At 48.9% G+C, this 27,488-nt stretch overlaps 3 protein-coding genes across 8 annotated transcripts in view; 2 read left to right on the top strand and 1 right to left on the bottom strand.

Annotated features, from left to right (window-relative positions):
- The window catches only part of LOC106748257 (ras-related protein Rab-37-like), a 163,803-nt gene extending 145,069 nt beyond the window's left edge, over nt 1-18,734 (top strand). For 3 of the 5 annotated variants that reach the window (XM_014626606.1, XM_014626604.1, XM_014626605.1), the window contains 4 exons: nt 14,717-14,825; nt 16,689-16,799; nt 17,489-17,630; nt 17,905-18,734. In XM_014626606.1, the coding sequence (XP_014482092.1) occupies nt 14,717-14,825; nt 16,689-16,799; nt 17,489-17,630; nt 17,905-18,022 (480 nt within the window). In that variant the 3' untranslated portion in view covers nt 18,023-18,734. Of the gene's footprint in view, nt 1-12,854; nt 13,556-14,374; nt 14,486-14,716; nt 14,826-16,688; nt 16,800-17,488; nt 17,631-17,904 lie in introns of all 5 variants that reach the window. The other 2 variants (XM_014626608.1, XM_014626607.1) reach the window with 1 other exon arrangement.
- Nucleotides 1-21,661, bottom strand: part of LOC106748259 — a 94,152-nt gene extending 72,491 nt beyond the window's left edge. The window contains exon 1 of the mRNA XM_014626609.1: nt 21,529-21,661. Coding sequence (XP_014482095.1) covers nt 21,529-21,661 — 133 coding nt within the window. The remainder of the gene's footprint in view (nt 1-21,528) is intronic.
- Nucleotides 21,662-21,707: 46 nt separating this feature from the next.
- LOC106748256 (zinc finger protein 836-like) lies at nt 21,708-27,450 on the top strand. Of its 2 annotated transcripts, XM_014626603.1 has the most exons (5): nt 21,708-22,016; nt 22,564-22,704; nt 22,786-22,875; nt 22,974-23,425; nt 23,495-27,450. In XM_014626603.1, the coding sequence occupies exons 1-5, from the start codon at nt 21,855-21,857 to the stop codon at nt 26,379-26,381; spliced, it is 3,732 nt and encodes a 1,243-aa protein (XP_014482089.1). In that variant the 5' UTR covers nt 21,708-21,854; the 3' UTR covers nt 26,382-27,450. The 2 variants fall into 2 exon arrangements, with proteins under 2 accessions (XP_014482089.1, XP_014482088.1); XM_014626602.1 differs by having other exon boundaries at nt 22,974-27,450.
- The last annotated feature ends 38 nt before the right edge of the window (nt 27,451-27,488 follow it).

The following is a 27,488-nucleotide window of genomic DNA, read 5'->3' as shown; positions in this document are numbered from 1 at the left end:
TCTGATTTCTCGATTTTACAACCAGGAATAATGTATAATCGATCTTTAGTTGAATTGCACTTAATTGACCTATCTTGATCTCGAAGCCATCGGTCTCTCGATCCTTTTCATTTCCTCAGTACCGCTGCATTCGTCGGAATATATTAAGCAGCTGCGGGCTAATGTACACACAGTCTCCCGTAGCCGCGATCTGCATGCGCGGAACGCCGGCGGGAGAGAGAGAGAGAGAGAGAGAGGGAGAGACACACACGAGATGCAAAATCTAACGAAGAGAGCTATCGGTCACGCAAACCGCCATTTATCGTCGGTGAGCAGATTTGTCTGTGTCAATCGGTGTTCAGCGGCGCGGCGAGTACCGTGTATACCGTCGGCCGGCACATTACGCCGTTGATTTATGAAGGATACGACAGAAATGATGCGAGCGACTGTTAACTGCTAATGCCGGGTGCGGCCGCTCTCTTATTACGCAACTTGTCGGGCGAAGTGAAAATTGAATGCGCTTCCCGGCGAGAAGCGCGCCGGAGGTGTCCCGCTTTCCCGCGGATTTTCGGCGTCTCGATGTTATACAACGCCGAGCCGCGCCATTGAACATATACCGCGTTCCGCGCTAATGAGAGTAATATAATTAGCGCGCGAGCTGTCGTCTCCGTTAAACCGACGCGCTCGCATTCAATCTAATCTTCAGGCGCGTATTTCTAACCGCCGGAACGGCGCAATTAGAGCGCGTAATGAGGAAAACGGTTGTTTCGGCGAGCCGTGCTGCGCACGCCGATAAACATTCGCGGGAATGATATAATTAAGCGCGAATTGCGTATCAGAAGCCCGCTAATGAATGGGTTCTCGGTAAATTACGTAATTAATTATACCAGACCGGCCGGCCGGCCGTTGGACCCCCTCCCATCATTCATCACGAGGTGCGCGTTTCGGGCGCGTAGTAATAAGGAAAATACACGCGCCCACTTGTCATGCAGCGGTGTATTTATTATTTGTAATATCCGCGCCTGCGAATCAACGGTCGCGCGAAAATTTTACTCGCCTCTCGGCGATATCCGCGCGGGCCGGCCTGAAATTAACCAGGCCGTGTTGGAATCATGAAACTTATGACCGACACTGGAGACGGGCGGAGTACCGATTCAACGCGTTGAAACGCGGATCTCACGTTGCGACAGCGATGCTTGAGACAGGAAAGCGGGAGATATCGGTGAAGTCTAACGGGAAAAAATGTTCCGTATTAAAAACGGCTCACCGAAATTTCGTGTTAAAAGTAACGGAAATATAATGTTCAATTAACATATCCCCCGTGTTAAAGTGACGCAAAATTTCGGTGGATCGAGAGTGGTGAGAGCTAGTCGCTCGGCAAATGGAAGACCCGAGTTCCAGCCGAATCTGCCCCGCCCCGACGATATTTCCCACTTTAGATGACATTAGAAGCGAACATCTGCAAGTACAAACAAGCATCCCAGCCATATTCTGGTTTTTCTTTCACAAGGTAGTATTAAGAATGATATGAGTAATAATAATCATTAGTGAGAATCGGTACTGTCCCAATATTAAGAATCGACCATTCTTGGTGCTTTCGCAACATTGGGAATCGTTACAGGTACAGTTAGATAGTGTCTTTCGAGTCTTGTTGCTACGCAGTAAATAAATTTTTACAATTTTATAAACAGTCCACCTAAGTTTTCATGTTCTTTTAATATGAGGGGAAAATGTTAAAGTAAACACAATTATGGTGAATTGACGTATGCACGTTATTAATATATTAATATATTTGATATATTACTGTGCACCATTCCAGCATTCCACCAATATCAAGTCGATATTGGTATCTACTGAATATCAATACTGAGCTAATATTTCACGGACAGTTATTTCCTACTTGAATAGTCATAGATAGATATTGATATCGCTGAAACATCGGCCGTCGTTGGATTTAATGCGACGCGTACTGGAATTCTATACAGAATAATTGATCACAACCGTCAATCGCAATTAATTTCTACTCGCGTTACATTCGACGACCGCGCATATGATTCAAAATCATTATCGTAATTCGCAAATTTACATATCAAATGTGTCACGGCTACTAAACGAACAATACTTAATCGTTACTACATCAGCGAGGATCACGAAGATATTGATCGACGTTTCGGCGATAATCCTTCGTCAAAGCACTTTAGTTGTTCGCATTTCATAACGCGTGATCGGTGTTAGAGAGGCTGCAACATTTTTCAATTTTCTCTGTTTCCCTGAGTTTTATAAAACAGATGAAAATCGCGAAAGTCACGATTTACGAAACAGGTGATTATCTGATTCTAGCACTTTTTTACCCGCCTACCTTTCTTGNCTCTCTCTCTCTCTCTCTCTCTCTCTCTCTCTCTCTCTCTCTCTCTCGCCATCACCATCCACGCTTTTATCGAGATGAATAATACATTCTGTCTAGGCAAAAACAACAGCTGTGTTCGTCATCGAATGTTCATACGTTGCTTCGCAGATTTTACGTCGGGAAATAACGCGGCCGCATGATGCGCGCGTGTATGTGTGTGTGTACATGCCGACTGTTACGAAATATCAAAAATAGAGACTACAATGGAAGAAACTTCAAGCGCGAAGTACAATGGTTTTTTTTTTTTCCGTCGCAACGCAATTGACATTTGAGCGGCTCGCGACCGCCGGGATTTTCAATCGCAATAAAAGCGAGACAGCCGGGGTAAAAAGCCGGACAAATAAAACGTCACGCGGGAAATGAGCGATGTTGTTTTCTCGCTAATGCGCGCACAGACGTGTCGCGCTCCGTCGAGAAGATTAGATTCGCGTCAGCGTAATGGTATGCATATTCATTCATCCGTCTGGACTGATATTCGCTATATGTGGCGCGTGTCGTGTCGGGCGCGCACGTGCACGCACGGTGAGTCGGTGAGATCGAGAGAGATCGCTCGAAAGCCGACGAGTAATTCGCCCGAAGTGACGATTCGCGAAGCTCTGCCGCATAGAGCATAGAGCGAACGTATATGCCTATATATTTACGTCGTGTTGTTATCAATCAGAGCCTGAATTCGCGGTCGATCCGGACGACCGCAATGTTTCAACGCGTCAAATCGAGATTCAATCAACGAGCCGTACATTTTCCCCGTTTCCGCGCCTCCATCAATAGCGTTCGCCGACTAACGGACACCGGGGGAGGGGGAACAGATGCGCGTTCATATGGCGAATTAAATGCGCCTGTCTGCTCTCAGCGCGCTCCGATATCAAATGAGCGCTTGGCGGAGGGCTGTTCGCGGGGGGAGAGAGAGAGAGAGAGAGAGAGAGAATTCAGACGTTATATTCGGCCGATCTGCGGAATTTTCCCTCGCATCGGAAATAATTGAACGGCAATTTTCGAAATGAGAAGAAATGATGTCCTTTTGGAATTAATCGGAAGGCAGAGTGAAATTTTCTCTCTCTTTTTCTCTCTCTCTCTCTCTCTCTTTCGCGATTTATAGAAAAAGGAGCGTACATTCGCGCGGTATAATTTTCTTCATAAAATAAAATAAATATGGAATGGAGCTCCGGCGATAAGAGCCGGGATTAAAGCAGATTGATAAAAGGAGGAGGGGGGCCGCGTCAGCCGTAAAAGCGGGACGGATCGGGCTGTCGTTAACATCGGGATTACACATTAATTATTCCCTGGTCCCTCATCCCTCGCAGACGCCGTCTTTCCGCGCCATCGGAAATAACCGTAACGTATGCGACTCGAAACGCCCACTAATTATGCGCCGCTGAGACGACGAGGTGGACGTGCCGCGGGAAAAACGAGGGACGACGACGCCGCCAGTCGTCGGCCGTGAATTTGCACGGGAAATGCCCGCGAGTGGGAATTTTTCATCGGAAAGAGGGGGGGGAAATCGACGGCATCGTGAGACAGCGGCGGTATTTATTTCGCCGCGTCCCGATTAAAATTCGCAATCCACGAGACGGCGCGCGCAGGGCCGTATTTTTTTTGTCTATTTCCTTCGGGCGGAATTCCACAGCGGACTTCGATCCGTTTCAATTACCGGAGGTAATTTAGTTTCGACTCTTTTTTTTTTCCTTCGCTCCGCACGCACGCGCGCGCTGTTGGTGTTCCGCCAGCAACCCGTCGCTTTCTATGCTGTCTTTCTCTCTCTCTCTCTCTCTCTTTTTTTTCAACGTTACCGAGCGATTAGCAGTGATAAAGTGGATCAAGTTCAATAACGACGAGACTCCCGGCAACAGTCAGTCCCGCTTTCGGGGGAAATCACATGAAACGATTGACCGCGTAGGTTTTTGCGCAACTGCTTTTTCGTCGAACGCTTTGAGCTTTTATTGTAACGGTACGCATTTTCATTGGGATTTTACGTTAAATCGTTATTCCATAATGCAAATATAAGTTACACACGAAAATGAATTAATAACAAGTTACGTGGAGGAGGCTGTGCGATGTTTATCAGTTAAAATTACAAAACGAAATTATACGGTTTCAAGTAATTCTTATTAATCAATAATCAGTGCTCGTTGAATATACTTTTTTTTTATTGCGTTCCTTACGAAAAAAAAAAATAGAATGAAAACCGTTGAAACATCGTTAATTGATTAAATGTTTGTTAAAAATAAAATATTCATAAAACAGAATTTAACAGAACGGTAAAAATCTCCTTTTCATCGTTACCTTGAAAATATATTTATTGCCGATATCCGCCGGGAAATATAATTTCAAATATTTCCCGAAATTAATATTTTCATGTGTTTAATTTCTCCTGAGATCGCTTTTCTCTTACCCGAATGTTACAGCTTTGAACAATGAGGAAACATAGTTACACATTTCAATCTTCTTAGTCACATTTTAGACTTCTAAGTTGGCGGTGTTTCCAGGCAGCACTGTTAGCTATGCAGCCAGTGTGTCGTTACACGCGGAACGGTAGACGACGGAAGAACCTCCTGAGTTCGATCCCCGCTGTGTTCTGCTGAGCATTTGTGATTTTTCTTCGGTGTTAACTTCATCTTTCGTTTGTTTGTTAAAATAATTTCACTCACACAATGATGATATTTAAACGGTTTGCCCGAGCACCGGCGATTGAACCCCCCAGTATGAGCAAATCTCTCTGGGGGATCTCGCCGGCGCAATGAATATTCGACAAACTGAGTCATAGTTACTCTGAGTGTGAAGGAAATTTCTTTTTGTACGAACGGTAAATTTGTACATATTTATAATACGTTATTGCGCTTTGAAAATTACATCACCCTTTCTTTTTTCCTTTTTTGTATCACTTTTACATTTATGGCCGAACGGGATTTTCTTTCGAAAATTACGACTCAATGTTTTTTTTCCCCCCGATCGTCCTAACGTGTGTCATCCGGAAACGAGGAAATGGGGAAAGAGGAGGATTCTGCGCGTCGAGTTTTTAATTAAGAAGATCTCTTCGGGAAACAGCAAGCCAAGCCGCGATGAGAGACCGTGATGCGCCATTTAGAGGATATTACATAGAATGTGGGAGGAAGAGGAGAGAGGAGCGGCCGTGAGGAGCACGCGCCGGCGAGCGAGCGCGCGCCCCGTCGCAATGAGCGCATGTTAATTAGCATGTTAATTAGCGGTCGGTAGCGAACGGCTACTGTGCGGCCAGGCCCGTGTGTTTCGCGCGCCCGACCTTTCACGGACTGACCTTAAACTTTGCCTGCTCCTTCTTCCGCCCTTCGAGGCCGACCGGAAGGACCGCCGCATCGGCTTTCATCGCGCCGCCGGTAATGGCTAATATAACTGCACGGCCAATGGCATCCGTAATGGCCGATGGCACGCTCCGAAAGGGCGTGATTAATTTCCATAATGGTCGCCGGCTTAATAAGCGCGCTTTGTCGGCTGATCGTCGGCCGGCGAGAACCGAAAGAGAGAGAGAGAGAGAAAGAGAGAAAAAAAACAGAATGAAGGATCCCGAGGTGACATTTTCGCGAATAAACAGAAATATCGAAAGGCCGGGAAATATCGCGCGCGTTGAAACGCAGATTGAAAACATAAATCTCTCCGATTGGAGTCTCGCCGAAGAGTTTCGTGACGGGAGTCACGAAACAGATCCCGCCGGCGGTTTTTATCCCGACAGTCTTGTCTATACTGTGCCGGCAGATTTGATCAGCGTTCGGAAAAGTTGCGGAATTCCGCGTTACAGGGGGTCAGTCGTGTGGGGCTGAAGGGTTAATGCGTACGATACACATCGCGCAAACCGTAGCGAGCAACGTCCGATTCCCGGCTAGCCGGCGATTTCAGAGCCCGGTGTACGCGGGGGGGTTAAAAGGTTAACCGGGCTTCGCGTGAAAGATAAATGCGATCGCCGCTCCGGCTCTCTCGCACACGCTCGGTGAGTTGCGGGCTTCCCGGCGTGAATTCTAGCGCGCTGTGTACCGACGGTATTAACGAGCGGAGTATTATTAGCGCCGCGCGCGCGGGCGGAATAGGCACGTACATCGCGCGGAGCCGCCAAAGTCGCGCGGAATCAAAGGGAGAGCACCGAGTCTTTCTTTGTTACGGGAACGCGCTCTCCGCTTTCTCGCGTCACAATACCACTTCCTCCCGGTAATACCGAGGAAAAGCGGAAGAAGGGAGGAGGGTAGGGGGGGAAAGATAGCTGTATAAAGGACACTATATAATAAGGCCACTCGGGCGTCTCTAGAACGCCGTCGTAGCCGTAAACACGGCTGGCGGAATGAGTTGTTTGTCGCCTCGGAGTTATGCCGCTTCCACCTCGCGACTGGTTATGTCATCTCCTGCGAATCGATCGAGCGTTATTATGGCAGCGAGCGGTGGAAGAGGGAAACGTACTAACGTTCCTCTTTCGCGTCAGATAATTACAAGGTGGCCGAGAGGGTGCGTGTGAATATCCTGCGTATGAATAATTCGTCCCCGCGACGACTGTGGGGATTCATTATCAAAGAATGAGCCGGCCGACCGAAGTAGATGCGAGCGGGTCCGTTAATTAATAAATAATCCTATCTTCCTGATATTATTCCAACGCTGATATTCGTTGCAACGCTCGTCGCCGATAACGTTAATTATTTCTCATCGACGCGGCTCCGATAACAGCGCTTCATTCCCCCCCCCCCTCCCCCCACCAGCTCCGGCTGGACTCGCCAATTGACGCTCCTCGTCAATTATTCCCGCGTCTCTCCGCTTTCGTATCGCGCCGTGTCAAGGATACGCGACTCCGCGTTAAGCCGCGAATACAACGATACACACAGGGAAAGAAAAAGCGCTGGAATCAGGTGAACGTGATTACCTCGTTTTTTAACCTCCTTAAATCGAGCAATATTTTTATCAATTTAAATATATTTTAATAAACTTTTGTACAAGGAAAAAGGGGAGAGAGAATGCCAGGTTCAAGTAAATAATTACTCTAATAACCTTTAACAAATTTTTACTTGGATCTAAAATAATATCTACTTCATCCAAGTGAAATATCGTCTAAATGAAATACTTGATTCAAAGAAAATTTACTTAAAATTCAAGTAGAAAGTTGCCAAGGGATATTGGAGCAATTATTCACTTAAATCTAGCACTTTTTTCTGTGTGTGACAAATATTTCTTTTCAATACAGTGATACCTTCGATTTGTGGGTAAATTGAACTGAACGTAGTCGTAAGATGGTTCTGAATTTCATTAAGTCACGTTCCACTCGGATCAAGTATCACTTGAATCATGATTATTCGTTCGTTAGGCACCTTTCGAGTGCACGAGCGCGAGCCATCGTCAGCAGTCGCCGGGGACTGACTCGTGATCCTTTCTTTACGCCTCGTCGCGTAAGGCTCCGATGTCGTCGTTCTCGTTACCTCCGTGGCGGGCGGCGGCCACGTGTCGGGAACCCCACGCGGGAACCGCACGGCGACTGCCGCTACGATCGGCGGTCGAAATCAGTCCGCGGGTTCAACATCCTGCCTTTTACCTGCCTGCCCCGGCGAGCTTTACGCGCCGCTTACGTAAAGGCATCCGCTTACATCATCGGTCCTCCATTTTTATCATTTCTCCGTGGCTCCTCCAGCCGGCGCGCGGAAAATTCCCAAAGCGGTGCGCGAGAGACAAGACGCCGCGAGACGACGTCGCTCATTGTTATTAGCGATTGCTCGTCGCAAGAACGTTTGAGCGTCCTCTTTCGGGAACGCAATTACAGGGGCCACTTCTCTCTCTCTCTCTCGCGAAAATATAATAATGTATCTTAACGTAACGCGAAAGCACACGTAACATAAATTACGAGTCGGGTGTCCGGCTGTATAATTAAGCGTCGCGAAAATACATCACCGGCGTCGGAGAGGCCGGCAACGAATTACGTTCTTTCGCAAGAGAACTCGCTCGCTCGCGAAGGCCACCTTCAGCTTTTGATGAAGCGCTATTCGCAACGGGGATAATGGTCGTAATAATAATAATAATAAAATTCTCGTTAACATCCGCGCGCGCGCGCTATTAAGAGGAAGCTACATTTAACCAGAGGCACGGGAGAGGGCAGCGCGTGTTCATCTCTCTTTCTCACATCGCCGGCGATAAATTCGCATCGTCCGGCGAAAAGCCCGGTGGAGAGAAAGAGCGGTTGGAAGAAGAGCGAATCACCAGCGTGTGACACACACACATGTGCGTGACGCAATCGAGTCACGCGAGAAGCACGCGAGATGGAGGTGTCAGTGGCCGTGCCAAGGGCGTATATGCACGAGTAGTCGCCCAAGCGATTAATCACGCCATTTTTCATCGTGCGCCGCTAAATAGCCCCGATATAATTATTCGAAGCCGATGTCACGGTTGTGATGCGCGCTTCACTCGTCACGCTCCTCGTTCTCCCTTTTCTATCTCTCTCTTTGTCTCTCGGGAGGAAAGGGCGCCACCGGTCGGGTAGAGGTAGGCCCGCAGAGAACCTTTTTGAAGCCCGAGCACGGCGTGGGTGGGCCCAAAGCGGGTAGGCCGGGCCCGGCCAGCCTCGAATCTGCACCGCGATCCGGTTTTTGCGACCGGCTGCCGTGGAATTTCCCCCCGAGGCTCCCGTCGTCGCGCCGACGACGACTTCTTCGTAAACCCCGCGACTCTTTTCTCCTCTTTCCTGGTCGATCCGCCTCGGCGGATCCCGGCAATTAATCGACGACGTTCAATTGCGAATAGCCGATACATATATTATCATTACGATATAGTATGTCATATATGTATTATAGTAATGTTTAGTGTATTTATATGGTTTTCTTGACTGTAATGTTTTTAGCCATGCCATTACAGTTACGAATGTCATACATTTTTCTCTCGGTGCGTGTTCCAACGCGACTAAATCATCGGAGAACAATCAACGTTAGTCTCCGGCTGAAATTTCAGTTTCGGTTTCGATCACGGCTATTTTTCGGCCAAAAATATAAAGATTTCGATTTAGTTCCGGTTTTCAGTTTTGGCCGATATTGGGAAGAAAAAAAGTTTCGGCGTAAACCGAAACCGATGAAATCGCAACACATCGATCAGAGCCGCTGCGGCGATTGTCGCGCACTACTCTCCCTCCTTCGTCGCAAGGCATGTTTAATTTCATACAAATGCATCTAATCATAAATTTTCAAAAAATATTGTTTAATTATAATTATTAATATTTTTCGATGTGACTGAAGTACAAATTTAATTTAATAAAGTGTGTGGAAATTAATTATAAGTTTCCACAAAGTCTATTTTTTATGTTTATAAAGACTATACTTTATAGTTCTCGTTTTTTCAATCTATTATTGAAATCTTCGACGTTATGTTGAATAAAATTTAACAAAATATCGCACAATATAATTTAATAAAGTATCATTATAAATGTATATTTTCATCGTTAAATTAATTTTCCATCTTTCCTTTTAATTTTTTATAAAATTCCCGTTAAAGTTTCAATTTCGGTTTCGGCCGAGATTGAAAAAAAGAACCGGATATTGATTCGTTTTCGATTTTGGCCGGAACTGAGAAAGATGGTGGGTCCGGACACTAATAATAACACAGAGAGTGCAGATATCTGCACCGACATTTCCAACGAGGCATTCGAGCGGGATTTCAGCTGCGCTCGAAACACGCGTTGCAAATGGCACGCGCGCGCGACCGCCGCGAACACGTGTCGGGCTCGCGGCCAGTCCGCGCTATTTCGTACTCAATGAAGCCGGAAATGATCGGACGGTTCGGCGCCGCGGCCGAGTTCGATCGGCGGCGAGCGGAAACGCGAAAAAAGCCCGGGAGAGACGCGAATTGTCGAGCGGAGTCACCGATATAATTAACCGTCGGCGGAACCCGCCGCATCTCCTCGCGCGATTACGCGTTGGCGATACGCGCGCGCTTCCGTAATCGAGCCGGCTCGATCCGCGTAAAGCGCGCTTTATTCCCAGCGGATGTACGTTTTCTCGCGCTATGGGGAAATGAAAGTTCTATTACTTCTCCGCGAGCTCGTTCGGCCGGCCGGTTGGTTCGTTCCCGAAGCGACGTTCCGATGCGAAATAGCGCGTCCTCGCGCTGTTTTATTGTCGCGGATACGCAGGTGAAAAAAAGCGCCCCGGCTCCGTTAACGGGTATATATCGCGTCGTGAGGCATTGTGCGCCTTAAATAATAAAAATGTGTAGCAGGTGTACACGTCGGACGTTCGATTGCTGCCGCACCTCGGCGGGAAGGAAGTCCGCTCTCCGAGGACGCTTCCGAGATCGCCGAGATGCGCCGAGAAGAGATGAATGCGAAATTTCAGGCGAGATTCAACCACCGAGGTTGCTCAGCCTCGACGGAGCTTTCGTATTCACCGCGCGCGAATCCGGCGACGCGCTTTTTACGCGAGGATCATGAAAGCGCCGAGGGAGTGGAAAATGCTAAATGCATTCGGAACGTTATTCGAGCGCTGGCCGGCGAAAACGTAATTCAGAGAGACGGCCAATTTTATGTTGTTGCAAATAAATGTACAGGGTGTGCGTGTGTGCGTTTCTTAAGTATTATTACTGTCCAGTATTTGCGATTCTTGAAGTCACTTTATGGGGAAAAGCTCATACGAACATATGTTCTTTTCTTCATAAAATCACCTCAAAATCAGCCCTTGAAATTATATTTTCCATTTTTTCCGCGGATTTCTTCGGTTCCTTATTTAAACTTCATTTTATTCCAAAGGTAGGAAGAGTCGTTTAGAAAAATTCACGTGCGTCCGATTAAAATCTGCTATATTAATTTTTTGCTGTGAAGAAAATAAACAACCGAAAAAAAGCCGCGGAAAAATGAGGAAAAGGCAGTTTTTCCGAATCTTCAACATGTAAAATATTGGATGGTACTTGACAAACACCCTCTAATATTCGCTACGACAACATGAAATTTGCTGTCACTCGAAATTATATTTCTCCGTGCATTAGCGTCGTACGGTGTGCTGCGAAAAGAGAAAGGGAATCAGAGAGAGAGAGAGAGAGGGGGAGAGAGTGCCGCGTTATTACGGATAATAATTATTTACGAGAACGCGAGAGTGAGCGGAAATTTCACAGGCAGTACGGGAATGCGCGCGCGGCGAATGTCCGTTAACAGTTCTCCTTGACGTTTTCCGAAATAGCGCGGAGCAAAGGCGTTTCCGCCTTCGATTTTCCGCACGCGGGGGTAGCTCGTTATCGCAGCGGCACTATTGTTTCGCCGGTTATCGCGACGAACTTGTAATTGCCTCGTTGTAACTTCGCCACAGCGCGGACGAAGGACATCGATCTCGCGAATCTCTTCCTAACAGTTTCAACCTCCACGTTGGTGCACCGATGTTGGCAGTTATGCGTAGTTTATGACGGTTCTACCACTTAATGCTCGACGCCCAGGTAACAGGATGACGTCCTAATGACGTGTTATTAATGTCAGAGACATCATCAAGATGTTACTCAAACGTTATTTGACGTCACCCTCATACCTGGGAAACCTGAGTGATTAAAAATTACGCGAGTATATCGTCAAAAATAATTCAAAATAATCGTGTTTAATTATGTAATTAAATTACATAATTACATAATAAGATGGGTGTTAGGTTAATTTTCATGAAGCAAAAATACGATAATTGACGATCGACTGATTCAAAGAATTAGAGAAAAATAAGAAGAAAAGATATCGAAACGAAGTAGTACGGGTGCGAATACCGAAAGGAAGCTATCGATGGCAAAATACCCGATATCGAAGGAAAGATATCAATACACCGGTATTGTATCGGTAATATCACAACATCCCTTCGTGCAAGCATCTGTGATATCATTTAGCGATGTCGCCTCGCGGAAAATCCGCGGCGGAGGGATTGATTCCCGGAGGCGCATGGCTAGCACATGCGCGCGCGGAACTCATCGGATGTTTCTGCGAACGTTTATTCAGGACGCGTGTTGCGCGGTTGTGTGGTAGCGCGTTTACGATCGATTCCAATCTCCTAGGAAGTCCGTTGCAGCGGCGAATGCCGTTCCGATACGCGCGCGGCGTATTTCGCGAATTCGTTAAAGCCGCTCTCTCGCGAGTGCGAGTTTTACGTAACAACTGGTCGTGACGCACTCTCTCGTGATAGATCAACGGCGAATCGACGCTGCGGAGCTCGCTCGCGGATACAAATTGGCGCATTCGCGAGAATCCCGGCGCCGCCCCCGCGTCAAACGTCGGGATATTACAACGGCGTATCGGCGGTCGCGCGTCGCCGATCAAAGGGCATTTTTTATCCATTTCCGCTCGCCCCTCCTCCTCCCCTCTACCGTTTAATATTCGCGAAAACGCGCGCATTCCCACGAACCGCTCGCATTATTCCCGATTCGACGTCACACCGCATGCATACACAGAGAGAACGTGTTTCCCGCAAAAATGTCATCTTTCCGCGCCCAATTCCGGGCTGATTGCGAACGCGGGGCTCGTTTCTAGTTTCAGCGGCGACGGGACGCGCGCGGATCACGCCGCTCGACGACAGGCGAATTACCCCGAATAATCTAGGTGAGCACTCGCGCATCCTCCGCGACCCCCTCGCCGGGATATCCCCGGTCGCGGCGAAGAGGAGAGAGAAGCGGCGGCGGGCCGAACTTTCACTCAGCCGCGATACGCGCGCTGCGACTCGAGAAGGGAGAGCGGACGGAGGAGCAAGAGAGGCGGAAGGAGAAACGCGCGAGAAGGAAGGAATCGAACGAGCGCACACGTACGCGCGGGAGAGGTTTAGTGACCTCGGCGTGGTCCCTGAGGAGAAGCAGAAGGAGTAGGACGACGGGGGCGACGTGCACGAGGCGCGACGACGCCGAGCGCGACGAGACGACGAGGAGTGGCCGAGAAGAAGAAGAGCAAATTGGTGCTCCCGGTAGCAGGGGTCCATGAGCATCGTGGAGGAAACGATACGCCGCAGCCTGTCGAGGCGCAGCAGACACGGGCCGCGCGGAGGCAGCAGCTCGGCCGGCGATTGGCCCGCGGCGGCCTCGCGGGGCCCGGCCCAGCCGATCCCCACCGTCGCGTCCGGCACCGCGTCAGCCTCTGCCAGGCCCCAGGATATCGCGGGCCCGACCAAGCGGCAGTCCTCGCGCGACACCGACTCCGCCGGCCAGCACACCCCACCCGATCAAGCGGACCTCCTCTTCAAGGTCTGCCGCCTTGCCGCCTGATACCCGAGCGAGCTCCTTCGGCGAGGAATGCGGCCGGAGGATCCTCGGTGGGAAGTCCGATGTCCCGCGTGCAGAGAAAGATTTTCCCCCTCGAATCTCCTCAATCGAGGCTGATTTCGCCTCATATTCGGCGTTAAATTACGTTTTTATACCCGAACCAACGCAAAGTCAAACAAATATGTGCGCTAGATTCGAAGAAACCTCTTTCTCTGTACAAATAAACACTAACTAAAACGTAACATTTATAACAGCAATTACATGCGGAAAAATATGGATTGCATTTTTTAAATAAGCGTTACAAGAGAAGATGGTATTATAATTCTCATTTACATTTTGTATGATAACTTGTTTAGTAATTGATATTTTATATTCAAAATGTCGGTTAATCGGTTCTAGGCTCAAAAGTATGGAATATTTATTATTTCGGACGTAGCTTATAAAAATTATTGCAGGACTACACAAAAGTTCGAAAAGAAACAGAAGTGATAATGTAGCCCCCGGCTAGAATAAATTTCAAAAATTCGTTTCGTTTAAAAAAGAACAATGTTATTCGTTGCAAATTTAAATATTTGTTCAAAATAAACTTTCGAAGTGATTTCCGAGAGCAACGGGGTACTTTACGGTCACAATTATCTTGCTCCTTTCTGCATTCCTCTTGTCTTTATTCCCGCGTGATGTTAAATCGATCGCGACTGGGAGTCACATTCGATGTTCACTTCGTGAATGAATGAGCGAGCTAGGAAGAGGAGGAGTCGAATGAGACGATTATATTTGAAAGTCCTCATCCCCCGGATGCAGGTGATGCTGCTCGGAGATAGTGGCGTTGGGAAAACCTGCCTGCTGACGCGTTTTCGCGACGGCCGCTTCCTGGCGGGCAACTACATAACGACCGTCGGCATTGACTTCAGGGTGAGACACGTTTTATCACCGCACGTGCACCGTAATTATAGTGATGAGCGATCTCGAAGCGATATATAAGATTTTTCCCGGAGAATTTCCTGGTTTTTTTTTTTCACGGCGAGAGAGAGAGAGAAATATGCGTTGCTCACATTGGATACGGCGATATCATCGCGATTTGTGGGATTCTCGATTTCGTGTTTAGAGCAAAATTTTCCGAAAATGCCTCTCGTATCCTTGCAGAACAAAGTTGTCACCGTCGACGAGACGCCGATCAAGCTGCAGATATGGGACACGGCGGGCCAGGAGAGGTTTCGGAGTGTGACGCACGCTTACTACCGAGACGCTCACGGTAAATCCTTTATTGCACATTATCCCCCTTTTCCCAGCAGGAGAATTCAGGTTTGCCCGGATTGCTCGCAATCAGAATTAATACGAATTGAAAGGGACGGAGGAATTTTAATGGGTATGAACATGCGCATTAAAGCCAAATAAATTGCATGAAATTAAATAAACTGAATAAAATTGCATGAAATTTGAATTGAATCAAAATAATTAAACGCGTTATCACCCGAGGGTTTGCGAAGGTAATAATAATAATAATTTTCCACGATATCGTATGACGATATGCGCGCCGAGAAAAATGGCGGTAAGAAGCCGGGATACAGTCGATCGTAATAGAAACGCGTTTATCCGGTAGCTTTCCTACGCGTGCGATAAATCCGAGATCATCGGTGTGGATTTTCCGCGCGCTTTGCAACAGCGGCTCGTAACTATTTTACTCTTTCGCGCTATAAAGGCCGCTACCACGGCGCTGAAGTCGTGCATGTGAAATGTTTTACTGGTTCAGCGTTTTATCGCGGGCGGAAAATGACGGGAAATATACGGCACGAGACGCGACCTTTGCTCTCGGGCGTCGACTATTTAATATACGTTTTTGATTTAATCGACAGAATTTCCCCCGTGGAAATCGTGAGACGCGAGCTTCAACTCGATCGTTGTTGCCGATATATTACACGGGGCATCTCAGTTTTCCCACACTCCTCCTGCACGGCGAATTAATGGGTTTTGATTTTAAAATGAATATTTAACAAATTTTTCCTCACGGAAAATTCTATAATTTAACACTTATCCTCTTGGAGAACTCTCCTCTTCGAAATAACTCTTGCCGACAGTCAGCTTGAAATATTTTAAATAGCTTCATGTTCTTATAAACTCAGTTCCCCCCAATCTCAGATTGATTTTAGCGATTGGGATCTGACTTCTCGTGTACGAAGGAACTTCTCGAGGCGCTACGTCGGCGCGTCCATGGGGGAAAATCTTAATTGTTCGTCCCAATTTTCATCGTTCATCCCCGAGGCTTCTTCCGTCTTCGGACTTGAAATGATCAATTTGTAACGCCACCGCTCGTTCCGCATCGCTCGCGACGAACTCGAACTTTACAATGCATGCGAACCATTTGTAACTTCCCAGCCCGAACTCCGGCCGTCGCGCTCCCGATTTTGTTGCTCCGCCAGTTTTGGCCAGATGCCAAACTCGATTCGCGCAGATAGACGGAGAAGGAGAAGGAATACGAAGAGGTCGCCTAAGGGAGACTTCATTGTTTGCCGACGGAGCTTCTCCGCGAGTTTCGCGAAGTTGTTTTCGCGACAATAACCGCGCGTTGCGGCAACTTTGGGAGCAATCACTTGGGACGAGCGAACCCGACTATAATTAGCCGCGTCATCCAGGAAGATTAAGTGCCTTCTATTTTCTCAATAATCGAAGTGTATCGAAAAAGAGCGGATTGATTCTAGAATGCGCGCGCGAGCTCCGTTTATAAACGCACGATCGAAATTTGCGCAGCATTTGAATCTCAATCTGAAAAGTGTCAAAATTGTCGAAAATTTGTATTCGGCCTTTTGCAGAGTTTCATATATTCTCAAATATTTCGCCGTGCCGATTTCGCTGTGCTGACTCCGTTGTGCTGATTTCGAAAGCAATGGCGTTGGCGAGGCTCGGCATTCCGGGATATTTTCCAATATTTCGGGAAAGTTGGATTTCGATATCATCCCGGAATCGGATTTCGGCATTATGAAAGTTCGGGATATCGGTCGCTCTTTTCGAATTTCGACGTTTCATACTTCCGGCATTTCGCATGTCCACCTCATTCTGCAAAGAGGGAAAAAAATCGTCCGAATTGGTCGATATAAAAAAAAAGCGCGACTGGTTTCAGCGCTTCTGCTGCTGTACGACGTGACGAATAAGACGAGTTACGACAACATCAGGGCTTGGCTGAGCGAAATCCGGGAACACGCGAACGAGGATGTCGTCATCATGCTGCTGGGTGAGTCGCGCTTATTTATGACATGCCCGGTGCCGATACAATAGACCTGCCCATTTGGGAGGCCGCGTTTGAACGGCCGCCGACTCGCGATCTCTGCGGAGCGAAGTTAAACGCCGGAAATAAGGGTCGTGATGGTTTAGTAGCGGTTTGATAAGGGAGCTCGGCGAAAGCTATCTGGATGACCCGGATTTCATTACACCTCGATCGTCCCGTGCGATACACATTTCGCTACACCCGAGTACCCACTTCACAAAATTGAGACCTGATGGCATTCAGAGCCGACCGGTCGCAGAATCGCGGGAAGGACTAAATCGGGCTCGGCCCGATAACTCAATTTCGCAAGCAATTAACGCCCGCTCTAACGAGCCCGGGAGCCGTACTTATAGTACGGAAACACTTTTGACATCCGTGCTGAGATAATACGGAGTAGTTCCGCCATCTCTCCTTCCCGTTTTCGGCTTTTAATTCGAGATCCAATCTCTCGGATTCGTGTACATACGATCCGTGCGGATTATCGGCTTCTGAAAATTGACCTTAATTGGTCACGCGGACGCTGATCGAGATCGCTAACGAGATCGAAAACGCTATTAGCGACGTCGTAGCGGGGGGNGGGGGGGGGGGGGGAGGGGGGGCTGGATATTTCAGAGGGAGGATCGATTTTCCTCATCGTTTTAATGATCAAACCGCAGGTAACAAGTCCGACTGCGGGACGGAGCGCATCGTCAAGAGGGAGGACGGCGAGCGATTAGCGAAGGAGTACAAAGTGCCGTTCATGGAAACGTCCGCCAAGACTGGCCTCAATGTCGAGCTGGCGTTCCTCGCCGTTGCACGGTACGATTTGCATGGGCAAGATAATCCCGCCGGTGTAACTGAATTTCCTCCTTGCCGGGGGATCGGCCGAAAATTCGGCTGTAGGGAACAAATGTCCGCGGGAAGTTTTCTATTCAATTGTTTTCAATTGTCTCGGCCGATTTTGAACACAGCCGAATACTCACACTAGTGTTCTATCTCGCGGTAAAACCAAACGGGACGCGATTGGCGGGGAATCGCGCGAGAGTCAGCGTTAGGCGAGAAGAAACCGATCGAGACTCCGGTCTGCTTTCAGGGAGCTGAAGGCCAGAAAAAGCGACGACCCGGACGGGACGAAATTCAACGTTCAAGACTACGTGCGTCAGCAGTCGCAGCGTAGTTCCTGCTTCAATTCCAGCTGCCTGACAACCTGAACTGTTCGCTCTCACGCTCTCGAGTCCGGGGTAAACGCGAGAGCACGGCTCGCCGTAGGAGACGCGGCGCGCGTGGATCGTCGTCGCGAGTCACACCAGCGAGGCTCATCATTGATTTCCGCGCGTCCTTCTTCTGTGCACGTGTAACAGCCACGTGGCGCGGGCCACGGTATACATTTTGTACGCGACTCGTTGTTGAAAGCTCCTCGGATCCACAAGTTACAACTTATGCTCAAGATCATCTACCCAACGAGCGGTCCGGCCGAATGGGACGGCATAGCGGACGGCGCGCGTTAACGTTCGCGGGAAGGCGTTATCTCCGCCTCGTCGCCGCGAACATTGTGATGAGCGATGCTGCGGAACGCGAAACCGGGCTCGACGGCTCTCGGGGGGGATCATCGGGAAGTGAGCTGAATTCTTACGCGGCGCGCGGAGTCCCTTGTTAAACGTAAAAGCAAAGACGTGTCAATGGTTACACACGCACACTGACACACGGTACACGGTAAAAAAACATTGTTTGTACCTGTGCTAAGATCGGTTCAGGAATGTTTGCATCGCATTTCCAACATACCACGGTATGTTGATTTAACATATTTTGCGTTCACGTTGTCTCGGTATTTTGCGTCGAGCCGATATATTCAACGTGTTAAAGTAACATATTTTATACCCCCGATATTAACATATTACGGATATTATAATTATAATTTCATATTAATATAATTATATATTTCACACTAATATGATATTATATTTGATATTGATATCATTATAATTTTATAATTATAATTTCCGACACACCGAATTAGCGTTTGTTTCTCAACGCATTCGTCCCGCGTCAAATCAACGTCACGGAAATTTGCGTATGGGACGTGTCTTAAATCGAACGCAAAACTTTTTACTGTGTACACACACGCACACACACACACACACACATGCTGTATGTTAATGTGAATAGTTCCAGAGGAATAATAATAGAATCTCAGGATACCTCCGTAGGTATGAGCCTCTAGCTCGATGGTTCTAATTTTAATGGCGCGTGTACACGCCACGTGCGCCAACCGCACATATAACGCGCGCGAGAGACGCGCTCGCGATCAAACAATCGAGTGTAACTTACAGCACACACCGCTTGTACGCCCGTAATCGTTCGTTACGTTGCGCCCCGCGCTTTAGTCGCTGTGTTTGCACGAAGGAACGTAATCTTCGATTTGCATACAATGCGCTTGTTACAGCCGCAGCTCGCGCCTGTGAGCGGTGCCTGTGAGCGGCCGACAGAGAAAGAGAGAGCGAATCAAATGTCAACGCGAGCGAACTCGCTCGACGTGTATATGTATTATGTACTACCGAGTAGTCTTGAATCGCGATATGTAGAGCGTGTGCGAAGGAGGAGGGAAGCTCATCTCTCTCTCTCTCTCTCTCTCTCTCCTAGGAAGAGTTCAGAATCGAGCTCGTAGCTGCCATCTAGCGGATCTCAGCGCGCGCGCGCGAGAGGAAACGATGAGCGAGGTCCGCGATGCTTCTTTTTTTCTTTCTTTCTCTTCACCGTAGCCGGCAAGTAGTATGCGCGTTTTCGTGATCGTTAGCTAGACGTATGCGCGTATGTTTTGTATAATCGATAATCGAGATAATCTATCTGCGCAAAGACGGCGTGTCCTTCCGATCGGTCAGGTTCCGCGGAGGAATAGTTATCTACCAGCGCGATTCCAGAGGATCCCGCAGAGTTTTATCGATCGTTATCGAGTCAGAGTTCTCTAAGCGAAGAGTTGAGAACCGCCGTGTCGGGGAAGAGTCAATAAAGCTCGCACTGTTTAATGAAGCTCCCAACCACGTCAGCAGCGAAGGTGATTGCATAATCGCGCTACGGATTTTTCTTTCTTTTTTTTCTAAAACCTTCATCTCTCGTGAGGAGAAGCCGACGTACGCGAGGCGGAGAAATAGTCGGCGCGCGGATATTAATTTCACAGTTGAAACACGGTTGAGGTCCAAAGGAAAAGCGGGGTGAGGGGTGGTTTTAGGCAGGACAAAGAGATGTCTCGTATGTGTTTACATCCTGGTATATATGATGTGCAATCTGTCTTACCTGCAGTGTACAAATGACAAATAATTTCGTGTATCAAACGTGTATATCAGAAGACGTATATGAAATAAAAGTCGACCAACTATATATTGAACGACGTTAAATGTACATTGCAAACGAGGGAGGATGATTTTCTCTCTCTCTCTCTCTCCCTCTCTCTCAATAACTTTCGCTCTGATTGAACGTCCCGCAATCCCCCCTTCAAGTTTTCCCATGTAAACGTAGGTGAAAATAAACTCGTCTTACCAATTTAGTTTTTCATTTTATCACGCAAAATGAAAGTGTTTCGTTAAGAGTGGAAAAGGACAACAAAACTTAATGAAGGTCGGAGGGAAGGGAAGAATTTCTCATATATAATTGTATATAGGATATGTCTGTATATAAAAATATATAGTTATACACAATCACATATATGTAATTATATATTAATATATATATATATTTTTATATACAACGCTTTTTGTATAATTATATTTAATTATATCTTAATTATATTGGGAAATTTTTCTCGGAGAAATTTTCAAGAACGTGAAATATTGCGTAAATATATACGAGTAATAATATATATATATCTCCCATTCCCAGTAAACACCAACTAATTAAACAGTAACAGCAATGTTATAAATCCTCAACAATGTAACTATTATATCCAATACATGTCATATCGCACTTATATTTTGTTGAGTGAGAAATTACACAACCTAGATCATAGCAGAACGTTTACTTTACAGCTATCGGAAGTTTTCCTCGTGCTGAGAATGAATTATTCCTCTCCGAATAAAAAGAATAACCCAGTTTCAGCTCAGAAAACTTCCAACAATCGTAAAATAAACGTTCCGCTGAATTTTTCTGCTGAACGCGGCCATTGATGTAATGTTACTGCTGGTTGTGTTGGTTGTTTGTCGAGGTTACATAAGAGCAACATTCTTTCCGGTTTATCACATAGTAAAGTCTAGAAATGCGATATATACATTTAAAACTTACGTTCGCTCCAATCTCACTCATCTTTCGCCGGGTGTTTTCGAGATGATCAATCATCAGTTTCTCCGAAGTTCGATTCGTCGTAAATTTCAGACTCTCGGGAATTTCAATCCCGGGAAAAAGTGATTATATATGAATTTTGTCTCTATATGTCCATATATAATCATATACGAATGTAACTGAAGTAAATGCGTGCGTCTACGGCTTAGCCACGACGTAAATACTTAATTCAATCAAAATATTTCTTCCGCTTTTCATTCAATGGCATCTTCGTTTCGCGCGGCCATATGCAATTATACATGTAGCCACGTAGAGAAAAACATTCATATGTAAATTACTCATTATTATATACAATTACATGTAACTTTATATATCTTTCTTCCCGGGATGCTCCTTTGATATCGTTCTTACCTCGGGTAAACGCGTTTTTTCCCCCTTTCGTACGTACCGTCGACGAGAGATCCGTAGAGAGGAAGCGTTTCGAAAGCCATTTTCCGGAAGCCCCCGTAGAAACTTGGGCACGATCGCAGCGCATCCTGTCGAGTCATCGGGACCATTGTCGGAGCGGCAGCTCGCGCCATCTTGACACGCCGCCAACAAGTGTGAACAGGCGCGGAACAACTGGTTTTCTCCCGCAGTTCTCGATGCCCGATGGCCACAAACAAAACGCTGCGTCCCTAACCTGATCACGGAAGAACGCGGCGTCGGCGGATTTAGTTTTCTCTCGGGGTGTTTCGCGCCGACTAGCGTCTTCGGTGCGTGTGCCGGTTCACCATGGACGAGGACGTGGTGGAGATCGAGAACGTGGAGAACGTCTGCAGGCTGTGCCTGTGCACGGACGAGCCGAGGGCTTCGGTGTTCGGGACGGACAAGCAGGAGGAGGATTCCACCGCCGTGCCGTTGGCCATAAAGATCCAAGCCTGTCTGTCAATCGAGGTTGGTGTGCGCTTCTGATTGGCAACTGCGGTTCAAGGGGCTCCGGGTTCGGTGTGATCGACTCTGTTGTGACCGTACGTGACGTACTACTCGCTCGAGCGCGTCACTAACGCGCGTTGAGGTTATGTTCGCGCTGGGAGGCGACACGAAGCTATCAACCGAGCGGGTCATATTATTAGGGGGAAAAAGTAACCCGTTTCTCCTAGCCGTACTGGCGATTTCTTCCTCCTTTTCCTTCCCTCCCTCCACCCGTCCGTTTCCTTCCTGACGAACGGTCGTACGTATATTTGGCTTACTTTAAACGTAAGAAATGCAGCATGACTAGGCTAGAGGAAATGAATTCCTTCTTTGGCTGCTTCGTCAACGCCAACAGCTTTGTGTTTTATACGTGTGTGTGTGTGTGAGAGAGAGAGGAATTTACGATCGAGAAATGTGGAAAGGTAGGCGATAATTGTTAAGTGCGCGGGAGGAGATCCGGACGATTTGCAGCATTCACATGTTCGCCCCAGGTTCTTGATCTTCGGGTCGGTGTTACTTGATTTTTCAGATTTCGCCCACTGATAAGTTGTCCACGCTAATATGCGAGGAATGTGTGAAAAGTGTAAACCAATGGCACACCTACAGGGAATCCTGTCTACGTTCGCAGAATAAGCTGCAGAAGTGGCTGACCAGTCATTCGAAACCTGAGGTCAGTGGCTGCATAATAGCTTGAAATTTAGGATTATTTTAAGTTACTTCCTGTTATTCATGTTTCATGATACATTTGCAGGTTGTAACAATCAAGGGTGAACCGGTGGACTTGGATTACGAAGACCACGTTGAAATTATCTCAGAGGTGAACAAAAAGCAAAAATCATTGGTAAGTGTGTTTCTCTCGCGTACATATATATCACAGGCAGTTAAACTCTTCCTGTGAAGACGGTATAAAGAGATCTCTACGTAAATGTATACTTGCAGAACATACCGATTCATACAGTGGAGGAGGAGGGGAGCGAGACCAGCGACGAGCAGATACAAAATGTATCGGATCACGTTGACGAGGACGAGGACGGTGCGAATAATACGGAGCAGCAAATAGAACCTGAGACAGTTCCGTTAATGGCGGAGAAAGAGACCGATAAAGACGAGAGCCAACGAACGGAGGAGCAGCAGCAGGATCCTCTGTCGCGTCCCATCAAAAGCGAGCCGCTGGACGATTACGATACCGACTGCACCGTAGAGTTAGAATCCGCCGAAGACAACGAGCTGCTGTTGAATCCCATGGCGCTCGGAGGCACGAAGGAAGACGTGGTGATGGAGGCCGATTCCACCCAAAAGTCCACCGGCGGTGCCGGCGGCGCGACGCACAAGAAAAAGCTAAGACGCGGCCCGCACACGCATTTCAGAGGGCCGCGCGCTTTCAAGCAGAAGTGCGTATACTGTCAGATATTTTTGCATTCCAAGTATTCGTACATGAAGCACATGAAGCGATTTCACAGTAATAAGAACAACGGCACCGAGAACTCGGAGTCCCAGAATGAGGAGGAAGAGATGGTGGAGGATCTCGAGGAGGAGCTGATCAGCATGGAGAAGGAGTCGCCGTTGACGCAAGTCCAGCAGGACATTATCAGCCAGTTGAAAACGTTCTCTTGTTACAAGTGCCAACAGAGCTTCAACGACCGGCGCAGCACGCTCTCTCACATCCGCCAGCACCTGCCGGACCTGAGACCGCACACGTGCATCGCCTGCCTGACGCAGTTCTCCGACCGGTCGATGTACCAGGCGCACTGCAGCGCGTCCTTCGAGTGCGCGATGAAGATCGCGCTGGTCGAGCCGAAGCAGGGTAACGAACGGTACTTCACGTGCAACATGTGCCTGCGCTCGTTGCAAGGTAGGAAGGAGCTGCTCAGCCACCTGACCAAGCATTCTAACAAGCAGTACGAGGAGATGATCTCACCGGCGCGGCCGCCCCCCAAGCTGAAGCCGATGGCGCCGTTGCCCTCGCCGAAGGACGAGGCCAGCAAGTCGTCGCCGAAGAGCGGCCCGTACAAGGACGGGGATCCCGCGCACAATCACAAGTGCGACCTGTGCGGCATGATATACCGTTACCGGCCGAACCTGATCAAGCACAAGGCGCTCTGCACGCGGCTGCAGCCGGAGGTACGGACGTCGTACAAGTGCGCCCACTGCTCCATGACGTTCCTCGTGTTCAAGAAGTTCCACTCGCACGTGACGGTGAACCACAAGAAGAAGGAGTTCACCTGCGCCATCTGCAACTCCCGATTCCGTTCGCCCAGCGACTTCCTGAGCCACCACGAGAGGCACCGGGTGTCGGCTATCCGGCAGACGCAGCACAACAGCGACAAGGGCCCGCAGAACGCCCTGTTGAAGGAGCGCAACGGCGGGGCGGACGCGAAGCAGAGCAAGACGAGGGCCGGCGGTCAGAAGTACACCTGCGCCCTCTGCAACAAGGCGTTCTCGACGCGGCTCGAGCTGACCGAGCACCGGAACCTGCACCTCAAGGTAAAGATCTACTCGTGCGCGATTTGCCGCAGCATGTTCAGCAGCGCCGGCGCACTGGAGATCCACATGAGGGAGCACGGCATAGACGACCCGAACGAGCGGAACGCCAACATCTCCTGCGTGGAGTACGGCAGCCTGGACGAGGACGTGAGGATCGAGAACGACTCGATGAACTCGAGCGCGGTCTCGAGCGACGCGCAGGGCGGCTACGAGTGCGAGCAGTGCAACAGGGTGCTGTCCAGCCACGCGAACCTCCGACGGCACGCGACGATCGCCCACCGGAACTCCAAGAAGTACGAGTGCACCGACTGCGCGAGGATCTTCACGCGCAAGGAGATGTACGAGCAGCACGTGCAGCACGAGCACAAGTCCTCCAAGAGCTTGTTCCACTGTCCCGAGTGCCCCAAGAGCTTTGTCTTCCAGACGAACTTCCGCTATCACTTCCGAACCGCGCACCTGGAGAAGTCGCGGGACGGCTACGGCTGCGACATCTGCGGCAAGGTCTTCGCCGAGGAGGCGTCCTTGAAGATACACAAGGGCTGGCACAATCGCGCCAACTCTCGTTTCAACACCATGCTCATCCTGGGCAAGCAGAAGAACGACTCGCAGAAGAGCGCCGCAGAGTCGAACAGCCCGGAACGCCCGGCGAGGGCGCGGAAGTCTTTCCCCAATCCTCCGTCGCAGTCGCCGACCAAGTCGCCGGGTAGCTTCCAGTGTCAAGTGTGCAACGACAAATTCAACGACGTGACCGAGTTGAGGACTCACCTGTGGGACGTGCATTGCGCACGGAACAAGCCGGAAAAGAGCATATCCAACGACGAGCTGCAGTGCGAGCTGTGCACCAACGTCTTCCCCGACAAGGACATCCTGGCCGCCCACATGAAGTGGCACAAGGCCAACCCCATTCTCAACGACGTCCACAAGACTTACACCTGCGACGTCTGCAACAAATCCTACAGCTCGAAGAAGGTCCTGTGGAAGCACAAGAGGCTGCACAAGGCCACCCTCGTCACGTCCGCCAAGTTCCAGTCGTTGGCCAAGAAGCCGGTCAACCCGTTCTTCTGCACGATCTGCCGAAAGCCCTTCTCCAGCGGTCAGTCCCTGCAGCGGCACAAGCTCAACTTCCACAGCGACCTGCAGAGCCAGCAGTCGCGGGCGCAATCCTTGCACAACAGCACCCGTAGGTTATCCCTCGAGGAGGAGCCGAAGTTCAAGCGTATGAAGGTCGAGGTGGACGACAGTCCGCCGCCGCCCAAGTTGCCGCCCTTCGCCATGGACTTCGCCGGCGAGGTGAAGAAGAAGTCGTTCATGTGCCACCTGTGCAGGAAGATCTTCCCCAACATGAGCGTGCTCTACAAGCACAAGCAGGCTGTGCACAAACCCCACGTGAGGAAGAACGGCTTGCCCGAGTGCAGACCGGTGACGACGGAGGACGGCAAGTTCTTGTGCAACGTCTGCTCCAAGGAGTTCCCAGGCCTGCCGAATCTCCGCCAGCACTTCACGATCAAGCACAAGAAGATCTACGACTCCGACAAGTACCAGTGCAACGTGTCCAGCTGCGACCAGCAGGCGCCGTCCGAACCGGCCAAGGAGCCCTACGAGCCGACGCACACCAACAACATGATGTTCAGTTGCAAACTCTGCGACCGTTACTTCTTCAACAAGGAGACCATGATCGACCACATCGTCAACGTGCACAATACCGCGTACCAGCCGGACAACAAGACCTTCCACTGGGAAATCGACCTCACCACCTACGTGGTGAAGGGCGCGACCGGGGCCACGTGTCCGCGTTGCAACGTCAAGTACCCCAACAATCGGGCCATGAAGATACACTACGTCAAGATCCACGAGAACGAGTAAGAGCGGAGGGGGTCTTCGGAAGTCTTCACGCGACCACCGCCGCTGCCGCGCGCGTCGTGCGGAATTACCGGCTCGTCAGGTAGGCAAAGAAACAATTTTCCCGAGTTTACCTGAAGAACACGGCGGATCGTTCCAATATGTTCCTGAGAGAGGGAGAGAGACGGTTCGCGCGTTTCTTTGCGACGGGGGGCCCCACACGCAGCTTCCCGATTTCCTCGCTTNTCTCGGGGTGAGAGACCCCCCCCCCCCCGTTTTCGAGGTTTCCCGGGAATGCTCGACGGCATGGAGATCGCGCCTCGTAATGATGATCATTATGATGCTGATTTTTGCGATTAACGCGCGGGACCAGCGTCGAGCGCCGCAGGTTTCGGGCGACATTGACGGGAAAAGAGAAATGGAAAATTAAATGAAAAACGATTTAAAAAAAAATGAAAGATACAGATAAGACTCACGTGGGGACGTATGTGTTTAGGTTGTAATCATAAAGAAGTTTCGTTTCGAACGCACGGGAACGTGCGACGACTTATTATTGTAGACTATTTGTTACCTGTTTGATACGGCGACTGTAATAGCGACCAATGACACACACTTGTAAATATCGAGCTGATACCCACGGTGGCCTCTCACGGCTCATGCGTGCGGTTTCTCGGTGCAGTTGTTGCGATCGCTGCGACCAGAATTTGTATCTCCGGTCGATCCCGCCGCGACGTCCGACGGTGAACAAACTCGACCTCGAACTTCGCGCATCTCTGCGCACGTCGGCTGCCACATCGTGTACGGTCTAAAAGTGTCTCGTGAAAAAAAAAAAGCTGCCAGTGGCGAATTCGTACCTTGGAATTGGACGCGTCCTTCTAATCACTCATTTAAATTCTCTACGGTGTTTTTCAGCCGGCACGTTCTCTCTCTTTCCCCCTCACGTCGTTCCATCGCGCAACCTGGTTGCAGCGATAACGCGATAATAACAAATGACCGCCTTCGAGAGAGGCACCGCAATAGCTGCTTAGAGAATTTACTTTATCTAAGGCATAGATACTCTAGGTATTATTATATCTATTATTATTATTATTATTATTATTATTATTATTATTTTATATATATATATATATA

The sequence above is a fragment of the Dinoponera quadriceps genome, unplaced genomic scaffold, assembly GCF_001313825.1.
Source record: "Dinoponera quadriceps isolate SergipeBrazil2010 unplaced genomic scaffold, ASM131382v1 scaffold2600, whole genome shotgun sequence".
Taxonomy (NCBI): Eukaryota; Metazoa; Arthropoda; class Insecta; order Hymenoptera; family Formicidae; genus Dinoponera; species Dinoponera quadriceps.
The sequence above is the reverse complement of the archived record's forward strand: the minus strand, read 5'-3'. Positions and strand labels throughout refer to the sequence as shown.

What these genes read in the sequence shown, in the direction of transcription:
- LOC106748256 (XM_014626602.1), top strand. Translation starts at nt 21,855, where the DNA reads ATGGACGAGGACGTGGTGGAGATCGAGAACGTGGAGAACGTCTGCAGG. An exon ending in CCAGTCATTCGAAACCTGAG is followed by an intron (nt 22,705 to 22,785) that starts GTCAGTGGCTGC and finishes ATACATTTGCAG; the next exon opens with GTTGTAACAATCAAGGGTGA. An exon ending in ACAAAAAGCAAAAATCATTG is followed by an intron (nt 22,876 to 22,973) that starts GTAAGTGTGTTT and finishes GTATACTTGCAG; the next exon opens with AACATACCGATTCATACAGT.